Source organism: Camarhynchus parvulus, chromosome 2, assembly GCF_901933205.1.
Source record: "Camarhynchus parvulus chromosome 2, STF_HiC, whole genome shotgun sequence".
Taxonomy (NCBI): domain Eukaryota; kingdom Metazoa; phylum Chordata; class Aves; order Passeriformes; family Thraupidae; genus Camarhynchus; species Camarhynchus parvulus.
Window position 1 is genome coordinate 34,646,789 of NC_044572.1, and position 18,128 is coordinate 34,664,916.

Sequence of the window (18,128 nt, forward strand, 5' to 3'; positions counted from 1 at the left end):
TCCTTTGGAGTATGATTTCTGTTTTAAAACAATTTCTTGAAATAACACTTCACGCTGAAGTCTTATTTTAAATATGCAATTTAGAAATGCAGTTCAGACTGCTTTGATCTTTCTTGTTCGTTTCAGAAAATGCTCTTACTCCTAGAAATATCTTGTATAAGACACTGTTTTGAAAGCAGTTCAATTCTTTTGAGTCTGTGTCTATGAACATAATAATAATTAGAAGGGCCATTTGCCATGGACAAATGGTGACTCCTGTGATCTTATTGTTAAGATGCTCACAGATGGGCAATGGTCTGCTATTGCTTCTGGTGAGCAAAATTTTCTTTTGGAAAGAGAAGACTTACAAGGCAAGTCCTCAAACCCCAGGAGGACGATGAACTACCCTGTGGCTCCTGCATCATCTCTTTGGTTGCATTTTGCATTGAATATCTACAGTGTGGGTTTTTCAGAAGAGAGAGAAGAGGCCCAAAGACTGCAGGAATGGGTGTATGATATGCACAAACAGCCTCATGGTAACCTGAGTTGCTCAGGGTAATTATTTTTCTCTTTAGGTGGTAGCTTCCCTTTGCAAAGCTGGACTAGGGGATTTAAGTCATTCCTCAGTTGTAGCCACATTCCCATGTTCTGAGCCAGGGGTCTGTCCTGGCCCATGACAAAGTTTACAGCAATGTCAGTGGATAACTGAATGAGCAGAAGCTATGTAATCCAGCAGTGTGAATGTAAGAAGACAAAACAAAAAGAAGGAAGGAGGGAAGATGACCTCTTAGACATGCAATGAAAAAGGGGTGGAAGTTTCATTTTTTAAATGGAGAGGGAGAAGTGGGATAAGCTTAAAATGAAACTATCAGCAAGGCTGGAATTAAAAGAGGGCTTTAGGAATGATCTAACTTTTATTTTATTACATGACAGAAGACAAAAAATCAATAGCTGGTAATTCAGACATAAATGAGTTATACAGGCCATTGACACAATGGACCAAACTTTATAACAACCGCATCTGATGCTGTCAAGCCACAGGCTTCAGTGGCGCCAGTAATAATTATGGCTGATCACCTCTAATTCAGAGCTGCCTTGCTTGATAAAGGTGTCACTCTGAGTGGCTGCAGCCTCAGTATCTATTGAGGATGTCATCCTGCAGGTCAGGTTACTGTGGAGAACTGTGTTTTTTTAATTGAATAGGACAAACCCTTAGTTCCCTCCTCTTCTCATTCTGTCTGTAAAATCATATACATCTTAAACAAAAAATCACTTGAATTCATGACTGAATCTACTTGAATTCAAGATCAAACTATGACAGAAGCTAATAGTGTTGATCCCTATAAATCAACACTATATATATTCTAAACTATACATCAACATGATATATATTCTAAAAATAATTTAAAACCATAAGAGTATTCTCAGGAGGATACTTTGGTACTTTACAATAATCTCTGTTGCACTGCTGCTGTAATCAATTAAAGAACCCACCCCAAAAAACCCCCAGTGTGGTAAAATGCTGCTAGGCAATAGAAATTGATTTTCCATAAACTCACATCATCATAAGGAAGAAAAGGAAGCACGCTGACTTTCCTGTTTTCCTACTGTTTTCTAAATTTGGGGGGCATAAGTGCATCCACTGAGCGTTGGAAAACTGAGTTTCACTCAGCAATATGAGGTGAAGTGGCTTTGTGAAATAATTCTTGATCTAAAAAGAAAGGAGACAAATACCTTTATGGTGTTTCATGCGCCATTAATACTTACATCCACAGTTTGATGTTGAAACTATTAGTCTTTGAATTGCTCAGGGATGCTATGTGTGCTTAGACATTTTCATTTATTATTGTTATGATTATTATGAATATTATTGTTGTTACTTAGGCTTTGCAGTCTTTTGTGGACCAACTGCTTGGTACTGCATAGACTACAATCAGTTGGGAGTGATGAACAGTGAGAAAGCCCTCTGTGAGGGAGGACGGGAGAGGTATTTCAGCCACAGCCACTGTGGCATTTAGCATCAGGAGCACTTTGATGAGGCAACGCACTTTACACCACAATAGCTTACCCTTGCGTGCGTGGAAGTTTATTATAGGTTCCATTTAGAAACATTCTCTATGCTTAAAGAAACCAGACTTGTGAGAGGAACACGGGAAAGGCAGTATGAGCAGCACAGCAGTGAGTTAGTTATAAGCTCGCTGTGGCTTTTCTGGTACTTTATTCTGTTGTTTGGGATAGAAGGTGCCTTGCACCTGTGTGTTTGGATACGGAGGAATACGGTGCAAGAAACAGCCCCGTCGTTTTCCTTCAAAAAGCCGGGGCTCAATCCAGCTGTGCTCTGCTGAGGCAGAGAAATCCCGGTCCGAGGCGTGACCTGCGAAGCGGCGCTCTCCATCTCCCAGACCCACACACACCCCCGCTGCTCCCCGGCTTCTCCGCTGCCCTGCTCTACTCAGGCTCCATCTCCTTCCTCTTCCAGCGACCGGATCTTCCCGAGGCTCGGACCGTGCGGGCGCTCGGGAGCGATGCAGGATCTCCTGGCGATCCCCGGTGGATCCTGTCAGCCCCGTGCCCGGTCCCAGGGTTTTCCTGCGCTCCGGCCGGCAGCTGCGCAGGCCCTTCACAGGCAGCACTGTTTCTTTCTCTGTTTACTCGTTTCCAATGGCAATTGCACCACCGAGTCTCAGTACGTCTGGAACTTGGCCTGGGGCTGTTTTGGTTACATTGAAGTTTTTGCTTCAGCGCTGCCAGATTTAAATGGTGACTTCACCAGCACTGAGCTAAAAAGGAGAAAAGGGGAGGAGGGAGGTAGTGCAGCGAGCGGGAGCGAGGGAGAGGGCCAGGGCATTACATCATCGCTTGGACGGGAATCAAATGGGAAGGATATGACTCACTCGGGCTAGTTAAGCTTTGGCTCAAGTTCTACATACACTCATTCCAGGGCTCTCATGTTCTGCACCTCAGCAGGGAATTCAGGCTCAGTGATGTCCATGAGGTTTGTTTTTAATTTTCTTTTCCTTTTCTGATTTCTATATAGTTTCCCCCCCTCCTCGCCTTCCTCCTCCTCCTCTCCTCCTCCCCTCCCGAGTCCCCCTTTCCCACTCTTTTCCACTTCTACAGAGTTTGTTTTCTGGTGCGTGTAACCTCAACTCTTAGGAGCAGAAGCTGCTTTTTCGACTAAACCAAACCCAAACAAGGAGCACAGCAAACTTGAGAGAAGTTTGGTAGTTTGTTGTGGTTTGGTGTCCCCCCCTCCATCGTTATGTTGCTCCTAATCGGAGGAGACAGGGAGAGAGTTAAAATGCGGGAACCAATCGCTTGGACGGTGATGTAATGCTGGAACTGCAGGGTTGTTAAGTAATGTGAGAGGAAGGGGGTCAGGGTTGCAAAGCATTTACCTGCTGTCAAGGGGCTTTAAGTTTATTATCAATTGCAGTGACTGTAGCTGGCTTCAGACTGCACTCTCTAATTATTAACAGACTCTCCTTTTTTATCTTTTATTATTAAAAGTAAAACTATATTACGGTATTTTAAAAAATGTGATATTATCACAGCTGCGAATTATTTTCCACAGGGGTTTTTTGATATTTTTAAAATGGCTTGAAACTGGATGTCTCTTTCACAAAAAGTCCGGAGAGAGCAAAGAGAAAAGCAAAAAGGGGTGGTTCTTCGAGCGTGGCTGGCGAATTTGAAACTGTTTGAGGAAAGCAGTTCAGCCTCTGCCTAGCAGAGCGAGTGAAAGCTTCTGGTGTTGGAAATCCGCTGTAGAAAATAAAGCGTTTAAAGGGAGGCAGTTTGCAGAGCTCATCTCAACGAGCCTCAGCTTTTCACCCCTACCACTTGTCAGCAGGATTCTGATCCTCTGCTTACCCCGGGCTCGTGGCTGTCTTGCCTTTGCTGGGACCGCAGAGGTCCCGACCCTGCACAGCAGATCCCCTCCTGTCACGGTTCTGCCCTCCAGAACTGCCGGGCTCTTGGGGCACCTGCCTACATGCATTTCCTTTACAGGACAGAGCGCTGCGCTTGTCGTATTAAGTCTGTCAGTCTCCCTACAGACCTTTTAGGCTTTTTTTTCCCACATAGCTAACAGTCTCTAGGTCTGATGTGGAGCGAGGAAAGGTACCCCTTCCCTGAGTTCACTGTGAGCACTTAGCCCTTAGGATGGGCCACAGAGCTGAACACTAAGCCCAAGCTTGGGCATTGGTTGTGTTTAGGTGTGGGATGAATGTGAACTGTCAGGTGTGTGTTGGTGTCCTGTGGATGCCTGTTCTGCTCAGAGGAGCTCTGCATCAGGTTTCTGTGTCAAGAGCTGTCTGCTCTTACAGTATGACTTTCAGAAGTGTCTCTTTCAAAGGGAATTTTTGCCTCTCAGGGAAGCACTGTCTTGGTACCCACTGGAATTGCAGTGAGATACAGATTTACTTGGTTAACTAAAAATAGCCTTAAACATGCTTTTGAGAGTTTAGTGATTTTTTTTTTTTAAACTTGTATTGGGGACTTACTGAGCAAAATAGCAATCAATGTTGTTCTGTGGTTGGTGGCAAAACCTCCCCCTCTCTTTCTGAACAAGACAAGAGCCCATGGCCAGCTCCTGCCTTCCCTTCCCTCTGGTAGCCCTCTGCAAAGCCATCTTATGTTGACCTGTTATGTTCCTAAGTGCCCCTAAGCGATTTTCAAGCTCCTCAGTCAACTGCTGAAGCAGAAACAGTTGCTCACGGGCCAAACCTTTCTCAGCGGAGAGCCCAGCACTAGGCCGCGGGCAGGCCTGGCCCCTGTTGCAGTGCAGATATACCATAGTGCAGATATACCATATGGACCGGATTGCGCAGCACTCTGCTGAGGAGGTGTGGGTTGGGGAGGGAGCTGTGCTGCTGCAGGAGTTCCCGTAGGATTTCTGACTCATACTTTCTCCTAGAAATGTTGGGAAGTGCAGCTCCACAGACCATCAGAATAAAGCATAGTAGATTCTTCCCTTTGCCTGCTCGCTTTGGATGCTGGGGTGGACTTGTCTTCACTCTTTCCCTTCCTGCCTTTTCTGGCTGGAGACTTCAGGAAAAGTCCGTCAGTGTTGTCCTAGGATAGTGTCTAGCCATGCTGGCAAGATGCTGGGCAGAGGATAAGAGACTGTCACACTCCATCTTTCCTCTGCAGAAACGCATCCCTGCTATTTGTTTTATAAAAACACATGTAAAATACGTTGTGCAGTGTGGCCTGAAAGTCTTTGAGTATCAGATTGCATTCCACAGGGGATCAGAGTCTCACTTGTCTGGTATCAGCTATTAACGTGTCACCTGTCTGGAAGGGCAGCAAAAGAGAACAGTTGTGGTGCTCTGGACAGTGTGGACTGGCTGATGACCCTGCTGTGTACTCAAACTTTCACAAATTACCCCCCCTGCTGATTCATGCTCGGTGAAGATAAGCAGAGGGTGTAAAGATGTAAATCCCTCTTGCCTTTCAGAAGTGTGCTGCAGCTCTAAGTAACAATTTACTGCTGCTACGTCACTGATTTCAACACAGCACCACAGGAAAAACAGTTGTAAAAGCTTCTTTCAAAAAGCTGCAGTTGGGAATTCCGTATGCACACACACAGAGGTGTGTGTATGTATGTATGTATATTTGGTTGTTGAAGCAACAGAACATATAATTAATGAAGCATAACTGTCCAGGTGAGTGTCAGACAGCTCTAGTTGTGCTTGACAGGTGCTTTTGCAATGCACCAAAATTCTTTTGGACAACAACAAAAAAACAGGAAAGTCGCTGCCCGTTTGGATTCCTCTGCTGCTAGTTGCTGGGATCCAATGTGCAGGTTTGCCAGTGGACCTGCAGCTTCATGGTCAGAGGTCAACAGCCCTGACAGTCAAGTTCCACACATTTGAAGCTGGGTCTTTTGGCAAGAGGATTTTCTTATTGAAGGATGATATCTTTAGGGACCTAATTTTTAAACAGAAGCCAAGAGAAATATTAACAGTGCTCTGAAAATGAGCATCAGAAGATATATTCAGAAGCACATGTAACCTGTCAAACAAACCAGAGGCCAAACATACCAGAGCTTGGGAGTGATATTTGCACTGAAGAGCCAACTGTGCGTGGTCGGCCTGTGAAGAAAGGCAATCTGCTCCTAGCAGAGCCTGGCTGGACGAGTCCCAGTACATTTCCCCACCAAGATCCCAAGTAACATTTCCGCCTGCCTTGCTGAATGTGTGCATTGGCAGAATATCTGCTCTATAATCTGTGTGATTTTAAGCCATAGTTTGGTGCTCCTTAGCTGGTCTCTGCATGCACAAAAAAATTGGCTCTGTTGGTGGGATACAAAAGCAGGAGGTAAATATCAGACAGCATGTTTTTGTTTCACTGAATGTGGTCCCTCTACTCCTGAATTCCTCAGTTTCGTAGCTCTAACTTGAGACCTTTCCCTTAAACCTTTTCGGAAGACTTGGTTGATGTCTGTGAAGCCCCATGAAGCTTTCAGAACTTGTGTCATGTGTGCTGAGATCAGGGCAGGTCAGGTGTTGGACAGAGGTGGTGGTGGGCTTGGCCTCTCATCAAGCTGTGGACACAGCAGGTAGGAAGACCAAGTTGTTTCCTGCACTTGGGGGAGAATGCTGGGGCAAAGCAGTCTCCTGTGCCCTTCCCCATCTCTCTGTGCTCTCACCTTCCCACCCTTCTTTTGTTCATCCTGCACATGCCTGGGCCGTGTTCAGCCCAAACTGTTGAGATCAGCTTTGCTGAAAATTACACTTCAGATCAAAATGTGAGTTAGGTTCTTCCAGTGTGAAGTGAATGCTGGGTCTGTCTCTGCAGCTACAGATAAACCAGATAGGAAGGTAATTACATCTCATTCCTATCTGACTCTCTTATTTACCATAATCTCTTTTAATCCCTTTGATACTCATCATAATAATGTTAATCTTAATGAACTCATTTGGTATTAATGCGGATGTGATTTGTAAGTTCAGAGCAGGCTTGCCATCCTTGTTTAGCGTTCATTAATATCCACTTAACTCTGTTTATGCTCTCTTTCTCCTGCAAATGGACTTGCATATCTTTGTCTTCCACCTAGATGATGTGGCAATTCCCATAGTGGAACTCTCTTTCCACACTCAGGTTTGTATTTCCTTTCTGTTCTTCTTCCTACTTGCAAGATCCCAGAGCAAAGAGCTGTTGGAAACACTGCATCCATCTACTAGTGGCTCTCTGTACCCTGTTGCTTAGTAATTTCTTCCACTTTTGACTTCAAAATTGAAGGAACCCTTATCCTCTTATTTCTCATTCATGTTGCATTCCTTCTTAGATCGCTCCAGAGATATTACCTTACTATAGCCCTCGTTTTATTGTCTCAGAGGGTGAACAAGTAAGAGACACAACCCCTAGTCTTGGCAAAGAGACAAATTATTTGTTGCTTACTACAGTACTCTCCCCAAACGTTCTGTTTATGGGTGGGGTACCTTGCCCAAACAGTTTCCAGTGTGACCAGCCAATTTTAGTGAGTGAGGACTGCATTTGGATGTTGAGCCTGATCCAAAGCTTATTGGAGTGAATGGGAGAGCTGAGTTGATGGGCTTGGGATAAAATCTGTGGAACTATCCTCTTTTCAGTCCTTTGAGCACCCACATATTTTTTTCAACATCTCTAGCTTTGGAATGTGCCCTCTTGAAAAGATACTTGTTCAGCCACAGTGATCCCAGAGACTGATGAACCTTGGATCTCTATTAATGTGTGATTTCCTCTCTACGTGGGTGCTTGTGTTTGTTTTTAAATGTGGCATGGAATTTTTGTGTTCTGGTGCTTGTTCCCTCTCGACTTCCTGCAAACACATTTCTAAAGCCTGTATTGTCAAATACAGTGAATTATTTTTCAGTCCCAGTGACACACATTTTGCTTTTTGGGTCCTTTAAATCCTGACAGAGCCAGGAAAGTATCATTTACTTAACACAACACTGTTTATTCCATCCTCACTTCCATTCTTCATTTTATGGCTTGATGTTTCCTTGTAGCATCAACTTCAGTGTTAAAATGAGTATCTCCATTGAAAACATACAAGTTTTAATTTACTGAAAGATTTCTGCACATTATAATAAAACTAGCCATTCTCTTAGTAAAAACTACTAATTGAGATTGAGAACTGTAGCCTCTCAGAGCACCACAAGCTGTATTTCTGTGGTGCTCTTTATTTTTGCAGCATATCTTTAATTCAAGAGCATTGCAGGATGTTTTCAAAATTGCAGCCAGTAGTCAAGCACATAAGAGCTCTGTATTAATATAAGTACAAGGTGTATTATCTTAAATAACAAGATGGAGAGTTTTACTGCAGATATCTGCAACTCTCATGCTGCTCCATGACAATAAAGAATATGGGCAATGTTCTTCAGATGGGCACTATTTTCTACAGATCAATAAATCTGTGCCCGTTAGCGGAAGAAAAATTATAATTACAATAATAAAAAAGTTCATTATTACAAGTTCTGTCTAAAGGAATGTTAGTTGAATGTTTTACCACACTGGAAAAGCCCATCAACACAGGTAATTTTATACGTCAGATTTAACATAAGCTAGTTTTTTTCCAAATGAAGTCTTACAAACCAGAACAGAAAAAATGTGCTAGACCAGGTTCTTCCTTGACCTCAGTTTAAGGCAACTCAGTATCATGTCAGAAAAGTTTCAGTACTGTGTTCTTTGTTATCATTTGGTTTCCAGGTCAAAATGAACTTTTCTTTCACTGCAGCTAAGGGCATGAGCTCTATTTCTCTTGTCCCATAGAACTGCAGGAATTCTCATTGCTCTGAATACTATTCAGTTTTCTGATATACTTTAATGAGTGAGTTTCTTTAGAAAACTCATGTAGAAGCTTGGCTGAAAAATTAATATAAACACTAAATTAAGGTTCATTTTACAGTTTGCCTGAATGACCAGATTCCTTGCCATTGGAATCCAGTGTTGACAAGTATGTCCTGTGGCCATCAGTATGAAGGAGGGATGTGTTGCACAAAGTGCAGATTGGTACACAAATCTCTGTATGTATGGATCTGTTTGTGTATGTAGAGGGTGTGTGTGTGAGTGTGTTTGTCCCCATCTTTGAGGGGACAAACACACTCACACACACACCCTGCAAGGCAGAATTATCTCCTGCTATTTCTAAGCAATCATAACAGAAAGAATTTGTAAGCTGAATAAGATTTCAAGTTGCACGACTTAAGGTGGTGATATTGGTATATAAATTTGATTGATGGTTTCTTTCTTTTTGAAGTTGACACTCTATTAGCATCCCTCAGCTCTCTCTCACATTTCATATTTTTCTTTAAGAATGAGAAATCAAATTTAAGCAACAGTTAAAGGGGGACATTGCTGTCCATCACTACATGTTCGGTTTGGCTTTTTACTTGTTGATCTTGTGCAGCATGGAACTTTTTCCAGCTACTGCAATTCAGTAGATATTCTAATATTTAGTAATTAATTAAGCCATTTTTTCACTTAGTTTAAACTATTTTGACAAGACTTTGTAGAGGTCTATAAAAATACTGCAGTACATATTTCAGGAAAAGTAAAAAACCTTACCAGCAACATTTGTAAAAATATGCAAAAATAAGTTAATGTTATAAGGGGAAAAAGTATAGAGACAGTTGGAAGAGCATGAATTTATAAAGGTTTTCTTAGAAAAGTTAAATGAATCTGATTGAAAAGTTTCCAGTGATGCTCAGTAATTATTAAAATTTGAGGTTTTGATAACATTTTTTTCAAGATAAATTGGGATTTTTTTTTCTGACAAATAACTTTTTTGTTATTTAAGAAAGGGCTTGAAAAAGAATGTTTTTTACTTGCTATGCACTGAAAGATGATTAAGCTTTGTACATTTCATTTTTTGTTTGATATTCATTGCCACTTCTAAATAGTTCTGTTACTTCTGATGTTTCTGTGGTCAAATGCTCAGACAGTGTGACAAGTAGCAAATGATAAAACAGGTAATAATACTCTGGCATCTGCGCATGCTACATTCCAGAATTTTAAACCTTGGTCTCACCTGGTCTCGCCCAGAACAAGTTCTTGACTGAAAGCACAGCCAGCTGCAACTTTAATACCGCTTTCTTTTCTCCCCCTTGATAGACAGTTCTTTATCTCAGAGAGACTCGTTTTAAAGATGCAATGCTGCAATAACAGGATGGTCTGGAGTGCACATCAGATTGAGCTGGATGTAGGAAGGGTCTGTGGCTTCCCCGTGTAGCACTGAGCACAGGAGCACTGAATTTCAGCAGTACATCTGCTCTGGCATGTTTCTTGTGCAGAGCAATTATCAAATAGGACAAACATTACATATAATAATTAACTGATTGGCTTAGGGTCAGATATCTGGGTTTGCCCAAACAATCCCCAGAGAACTCAGAAAAATCTCTGTTGTGAGGGCAATACAAAATTTCAGTACCCAGCCAAAGTCTGAGGCAGTTTTGGGTGAAATCTACCTGACTGTTGAATAAATCCAAACAAATGGACACACATGCTCTTGTGTGAGTCTGCAGTGACTTCCTGGAAGGTGGGTCAGTTGCGCTGAGGACAGATGGCATTATGGGCATCTTCCCTAGGCTGAATGGAGAGAGTGGCCACAGAAGCAGAGATTGGGACATCTTGGTTTATTTACCCCGAAGAGACAGCTACCAGGGGATCTTACAGGTAGCTACTTACAGGGTAGTTACAGAGGAGACAGGGTCTGGCCCCCTTTGCAGTATGCAGGCAGAAGACCACAGGCACAAGTTTCAGCGAGAGAAAATTCCACGAGACCTAAAGAAAGAAAAGGTTCCAGCAGGAGAACTGTGGCAAGGCACAGCAACTGGCTGGAGTCGGTCTCTGCTGCTGTAGACTTTCACACTTTGTCTAAAAAAAGGCCCCCAGCAGCCTGCTCTGATGCTGCATTTAGCCCTGGCTGGAGCAGGAGGTTGGACAAGGTGACCCTTCTGACTGAAACTGTTCTCTGGACCTGCACTGGGCAATGATGGCAGCATGGGCTGTCTGTGCAGGGGGTGGAAGCAGGGAGAATTTTGATGAGTGAAAAGCAATAAGAAAAGCAAAAGGTGAGATAAGAACATAATGTCATCTAAAGCATATCCTGTGCCTGCTTGTGTCCACCTTGAAGTAAAGAATGAGAAATAAAGAATGCATGCGCTTGACGTAACACTCTAAATGTGGACTCTGAACTGTTCTGTGCTTCAAGGTGCTTCATTTCCTAGCTTTCCCGTTGCACTGTAGGTGACAGGCCCTCAAGTTTTGGTAGATGCCTGATAAATGTGCAAAGATAAAACAGTAATCATGAAAACCAGCCATTTTTTGACTGAAATGTTACCCAAAATACAGCCAAATATGTTTTCAGTCTATAAACAGCTAAAGGGATCTTTTCCTCTCCTCGAATAACATCTGAAGTTTTTCTTTATAGTGAAGAATTGCAAGAGAATTCTAAAATCCTATGAGAAAATCCATCTCTGATGTATCTCCAAATTAGTCAGCTCTTTAAAAGTAGGCTTCCCCCCCCTCCTGTTTTTATTTTTAAAAAAGTAATGGAATTAAACCATGACAAATAAAACTTTTGAGCTCCCCCATGGTAATTTTCAGCATGTTTTGCAAAACTAGGAGACAAGCTTTGTCCATAACCATGTGAGGGATACATTTGCTAATATCCCTATAAGCTCAAATGTGTGTTTTACAGGAATTTAGCTAGCAAAAGCTGGTCCCTCTATAAAAGTAATGGCACATTAATGCCTTTTTGCAGTGAACTCCCTGTATACTTTATCCTGCATTCCCCTTTGTGCATTAACTAGTGACTATCCAATATATTGTCACTACTATCACATGTAAAATCATGCATGCTCAGTTATTTTATTATTGTAAAACTAATAATTTGTTATCGAATAGAACATGAAGATTGAGGATCTGTATATGACTCTTCACTGACAAAATTTTCTGGAGTGACACTGACTCAATCTTATATTTGTCTTCAGCTAAAAGGCTCAGAGAAGCATGTTCAAACTTATGAAGTTTCTAAAAGTGCAGTGTTAGAGTGTACAGCCCTGTTCTCACTACGCCACTGGCACCTTCTTTATTGTCAGGCATTCACCTTGTTTGCAAACTCCTTTCTTGTACTCTGGACAAGCTTTGTCCTTTTAAAGAGCTGCTCCTGACGCTTTGGGAAATGTCAAAGATGATTTTGCACTGCTCTTGGATGCAGAGCAAATCACGGAATCTGGACGTGTGGTAAAAGCTTCCTGGCTGGAAGATCTCCTTGGAAAACAAAACAAAAAGTCCCATACTTTCCTGTAGAATATTGTATTTTCCCCTGAAAACAGCATTCCTACCCAGTTAATTTATTACTGAATCTAATCAGTCTTTAAGATAGCTTTGAAATACCAGTGTTTGTTCTGTTTTTCATTAATACATTGATATTGATGTTCAGGTTTCTAACTAGCTGTTACAATCTACAGTTTGGAAAAATCTAGGAAAGAAGACATAAAAGAGGAATGAGTTGGAGTATTGGGTTGTTTTTAATAGAGCAGGAAATGAAGAAAAACTGACAGATTTAAGGTTTCTTTTGTGTCATTGCTGTCCTTCATGCAGGTGAGCTATAACGGTAACCAGTTTTATGTGAATAACAGGGTTGTTGACTTAGTGGCTGAAATTAAAAACAGTAATTTAGTTTAAGTCAATATGATTTAATTTCTTAATTGTTCTGTCCAAATAAACAACAAGGACATTCTCAGGTTTTCAAGACAATTATATTTTTAAAATAACTAGGTAAATTTCCAGATTAATATGCCATTTCAGATTGGAATGTTTAGAAACACTAAAAATTTCTGCTTTTCCAAATATTCCATTCTTCTCCACTTCCAAGATTAATGTTAGTTAATTTGTTAGTGAATTTAATAATTTTGGTCAACCTGAAAGTGCTGCTCTAGCTTTTGAGCTTGGCTGCAATTTTCTGCATAAATCACAGCAGTTAGAGTGCAAGCGAATTCACTGTGAGTATATTTAATTTGTACATACTCTGTAGATAATTGAAGTCTCTATCCTCAAGTAACTTCAGGGGTTTGAGTTGATATCAGGAGCCTCTATAAAAAGCTTTCTGTCATTTCTAACACAAGCATGGCACCATTCTCACAATGAAAAGTAAAGGGGTTGGTGCAAAAAAGGCTTTTGCAGTTTAATTTTTTCTGGTATATCTTTGTCCTCGCCTGGTGCAGATTTCAGGGCCAGCAATGCATTGTGCTGTACTTTCGTCATCTTTTCCCCTGGTAAAACTAACTGTAAGTTACTGTGGCTGAAGAAATCTTGCAAGGTTTGTAAAACTGAGGAATATTAAAGGAGAGCATGTAAATTCATGTAGCTAGATGATTGCAGGATTGGAGACTAGATGTCCGTAGAAGACGACTGAAAAAAATTTGTTTTTTCACCAGTGACGGATTAAGAATAACTTTTTACTTTGAACAGCATTTCCACTCTTTCTGTACCTCTGGGAAAGAGCTTTTTATGGAAAACTTGTGACCTAGAGAGTTAAACAGAGTTAAATCTTCTCTTTGGTGCCTTTATTCCCTGGAGTTTCAGTGACTTGTTATTTTGTCTGTCTGGGGTTTTGATGATTTGAAATACCAAAGGGAGCTGTAAGGGATTTCACTTTCACATAGTCCTAAGGACTGGTGGTCAGTAGGGCAGGTGTGACTGGATGCCCACAGTGTTGATTGCATTTGAAAATCATGTTTTTGTTACAATGGGGTATTCCTATATTATTTTTTCTTCTTCAGGTAAGAGTCGGAAGTTAATGAGGAAGCCCATAAAACTCCATTTTAAAGTTGCATTCTTTAAATCATAAAATTAAGGTCTTTTGAGTGAGATAAGATGTACTAAATATTAAACACATCATTCAGAATGACTATTTCTATTTAATGATCTTTTTTTCTCAGAAAAGAGCACAAATGAAAAATATGTAATGCTCCGTCTAAGAAGAAATCTATCAAAACTTGAGGGCCTGTCACTTACAGTGACAGGTTTACACTTACAATTTTCAGGTTTTTTGTTTTTGGGTGAATAGCAAGTTTTGGCTGTGTTATAATTTCAGTTGGTAAACTTTTTATCCTGTAATGTGGAGTTCTCATTTTGTTATTTCTCTTTGCACTGATCCCTGATAGGTTGCTTAAAAAAAAGTCTGAGCAGTTAAACCATATGTTTATATCATAACTCCTAATGTCAAAATTTTAATTGATTTTCTCATATTAAGGGTTAGGAGGGGGCCGTATCATGTTCCACTACGTCATAAAAACAAAAATATTTAAAATATGTTTCAAATAAAATGAAGGGGGAGAAGAAAAAATGCTTAACTTAGAAAAGATGTGGGATTCATTAACATTCATTAACTGGCCATGGACCAATGGCAAGCCAAATGTTTTGCCAGCAGTTTGCAGTTCACAGTCATCATTGCATGTCACTCTGCCTGCTGCACCAGCCCCTCCAACCATATAGGCCTTCCTTTTAAAGAGAAACCTGTCTGGTTTGAGTTGAATAAATTAATTTGGGTTTACTTAGTTTAAAAACAAAAATATAGAGGCCCCAATTTTATTTCATTATGCCCATGGGTAAAGCAGTCCAAGGTAATTACAGCCGCAGTGCTGGTTGCTCTATCTTAATTAAAGAGGGTTTTTTTGCACAGAGGTTTTTGCACAACATAATAAAATAGTTTGTGGTCTGGCTAGCCTCAGTATCACAAGAGTGTACTCACTTGAGAAATTGTCCAGCTTTTCCAAAAGCTGAGGCCCTTCCACTGGAGAGGAAGCCTGGAGCTGCTGAGCAGAGCACAGGTAGTTTACAGTAAGGGCACCATCATAAATCCTGCAGCAAACAGCCTTTCATACAATCTCATACACTAAGTGGCAGGCTTGTCAGCAGCAATGAATCTGGACTTCAGTAGGTCTTTAAGCAATAATGTACTCTGCAACATGCAACACTGGTTACACACCTGTGACCAAACCTCTTTTCAAAACTTCCCTAGCAGTGTTTTGGGTTGGGTTTTTTTTTTTTTTGTGTGTGTTTTGTTTTGTTTTGTTTTGTTTTTTTGTTGGGCTGTTTTTTTTTTTTTTTTGGTACGGAGGCTGTGTCTTCTTTGCAAATAAATATGAGTTATTGCTTAGCAAATAATTTTAAAGAAAAGGCATCAAAGACATTGAAATAATGTATTTGACATGCTAATTAAAAAAATCTCTGAACTCATCTCCGAACAAGCACGGGTGAGATGGCCTGTTATTAGAACAGTCAAAGGAGGCATGTTTGCTCGTTGAATAAATCAAGTAGCGTTGTAAAAACACTGTCTCAGGGATGATTAAGGGTAAATGGTTTTCATTACTACGTTAAGTTCTCCTTTCTGGTGTGGTGCTTTTTATATCACATCAAGTTTAGCTATTTACTTATGCTGCTTTAAAAAGCTCCAGCCCCTCACTTAAATCATGACCCAGTGCCTTGATTCAGAAAGACAGCAACCCAAGCTAACTTGACTTAACGCTCAGGAACCTGACACAGGTCCGTCCTTTGTAAACCCTCTCTCTACATTTGGTAAAGCCGAATTAAGTTTTGCAAACACCAGTGGACCAGACCCCAGGGTGATCCAAATCAGTAAAATTTTACTGCTTTCAACAAATTCTCCTCCCTACCTGGTGCTAGTGGTTTCCTTCAAGTTGCACAATTTTCCTTTTTCATAGATCTGAATACTCTGGTTTTAGGGTCACCAAAAAAATTGTCCTGAGCCAGATCATGTTGCACATTGGCAATATTTATTTGTCAATTATTTCAATATTTGTGAAACTAGCAGGAAGGGTCTCAAGGCTGGCATCAAAAGGGCCCCAGATGCCTTACTCAGTGAGTGACTGGCAGTGGATTTTGTCTCTTTCTGTTGGGAACATGGATTCTCCTATGGAGGGACAAGTGAGTTTAGCTTCAACTGCTTGAACTGGCACAGCTTCACCCGAGCTTGCATTTATGGAGAAGGAAATGCCAATGGGATGTGCACTGTACCCCAAGGCAGGGCTCCAACCAAGGGGAGGGCAGCCCTCAGCTGCATATGGGCTGCTCTGAAGCATCACTAGCAGTGGCTGCCTGCAGGACGAGGGGAGCTGGAACATGTGGTGTTTGGCAAAGCTGAAATATCTTCCAGCCTCCTTAGGCATGGCTCAGATCCTTGGCAGCACTGGCTACATAGGTCTGAATGTGTGATTATAGACAGCTGGGCTTCCTAGAGGTCTTCAAGCCTAGAATTAGCCCAGAGGTAGACCTGAGAGACTTTCATCCTCTGCTCTTAAGTTCAGAACATGAAAACCCTGGCTTGCTTTCCACTCTGTGTGGCAAGGCTGAAGCAACAACATCCAAATATGCTTCTAGGATGCAGCTGCCAAAGAAATGTTTCACAATGAACACAGAGGGGCATCCCTGTGGCAGCCTCAGCTGAGGTGCTAATGATTTCATAACCTGTTCCTTTATTATCAGGCTACAGTACCTGCTGAGAGTGTTCAGCATGGGAGGGAGTGCCTGCTGCCAGGGCAGGAGCCAGGGCACAATGGTGGATTGAGAATGGGTTTGTATGTGGAACAGATCTGTACTGTGTGTTTGACATACATGGCTTTGAAACGACAAGAAAACAGCCACTTTCCATTTTGCATTAGAGGCTTCTTATGAATATATGAAATAGACATTTATTGTGACCATAACTCTACTACAAATTAAGATCAGATCCCAAGTCCCCTGTGAAAAGGCTGCTCATTATAATACGTGGAGACATCAAAAATGATACTAAATGACACTTAACTTTAAGTTCCAAGCACTATGCTTATCCATAACTTAGGGTTAAATCTACACTGTAAATAAGACCAGGAGCTAAGCAAGGTTTACAGGGTGGGGGATGTCCCAGTAGATGTATAGCCACAAACTGAAGAATAAACAGCTGGTTGTATGTGTCTGCCAAATACAAAGTGTCCTGCATACATATTGCTGCATTTTCTTTTCTGAAGTCACAGATTACCTTTGTTACATATCCTACATGGACTGGGTCAGATTTATACTGACCCAATGCAATGTTGTTGATTCAGATGGCTTGTTGCTATAGAGAGATAAAGGCAGATTTCTGGTCTAAAGGTACACATATTCCTGAATGCTTAGTTTCTCATCAAATTTTATGTACGAGGCATTTTAAGGAATTGTTATCTGGTAGGCTAATACAAGGTCTAAATCCATGCTTCACAAAATACAGAGACCAGGGGAAAATAAAATACAAACATGCTGCTGACCTGCAATCTGACTTTGCCCCTATTCTTTATGCTCATCATATTTGCCTTTCCCATTAAAAAAAAAAAAAAAAAAAAAAGAACAACAGCAGAAAATGTGGAGCAGAGTGAGTAAGCCATGGCTTCCGACCCCTGGAAATCAGCCATACTCACTGCTGTGCAAATTCCTGCTGCTCTCTGAGCTGAGATCATACTGTTGGAGATGGCAAGTGTATAGAGCACAGATCTGTATCTTTCTTCCATTGCTAAATATTAACTGTAAAAAATAAATGCAGGTGATGCAACAGGCTTTGACTGGGTCTATTTATGTTACTGTTGAGATATTTTAACCAGATCAGTAAAATATTTGGCTCCCTGTGACCAAAGCAAATAGATATGATGTTAGTGCAAACTGAGTGGAGCTGCCACTTTGCTGTTTAGGTAAAGTTAATATTTTTTAACATGTTCACCTGCAGTGTATTGACGTGTCTCAGGGTACATGGGACAAACGCTTATTTTATAGGAGACATCTGGAAAAGGACACATCTCCTTTCCATTATTCATCTCCTGCTTCGTCCCCTCCCTAAGCTGAGTTGTTTTCCTCTGCCCTCCCAACTGCTCCAAGCAGTTAAAAAAAAGAAAAAACGCCTCACAAAACCAACTAATGTTTCATGAATGTCAGCAGGCACTGAGTGTCAGGCCAGCAGGACAAACAAATGACATTGTCAGAGGCTTTCCACTGACAGCTCCAGCCTACCCGTTCCCACAGTTTAAATCTGGAAACTCTTGATGCAAATGCTGCAGTTGATTCTGATGGCTATAGTGGCACTTCACTGAAAAATGGTACTTTGGAGTTGGGTTTTGCAGCATTGGGAGTTG

At 41.3% G+C, this 18,128-nt stretch overlaps 1 protein-coding gene across 7 annotated transcripts in view; it reads left to right on the top strand.

Moving 5' to 3' along the window:
• CREB5 (cAMP responsive element binding protein 5) overlaps window positions 1-18,128 on the top strand; it is a 256,976-nt gene that overhangs the window by 151,111 nt on the left and 87,737 nt on the right. Inside the window, exon 1 of one of the 7 annotated variants that reach the window (XM_030967737.1) lies at window positions 2,844-2,974. The exons of the other annotated variants lie outside the window; for them this stretch is intronic. Coding sequence (XP_030823597.1) covers window positions 2,928-2,974 — 47 coding nt within the window. The 5' untranslated portion in view covers window positions 2,844-2,927. Of the gene's footprint in view, window positions 1-2,843; window positions 2,975-18,128 lie in introns of those variants that run through there. 7 annotated transcript variants of the gene reach the window in all.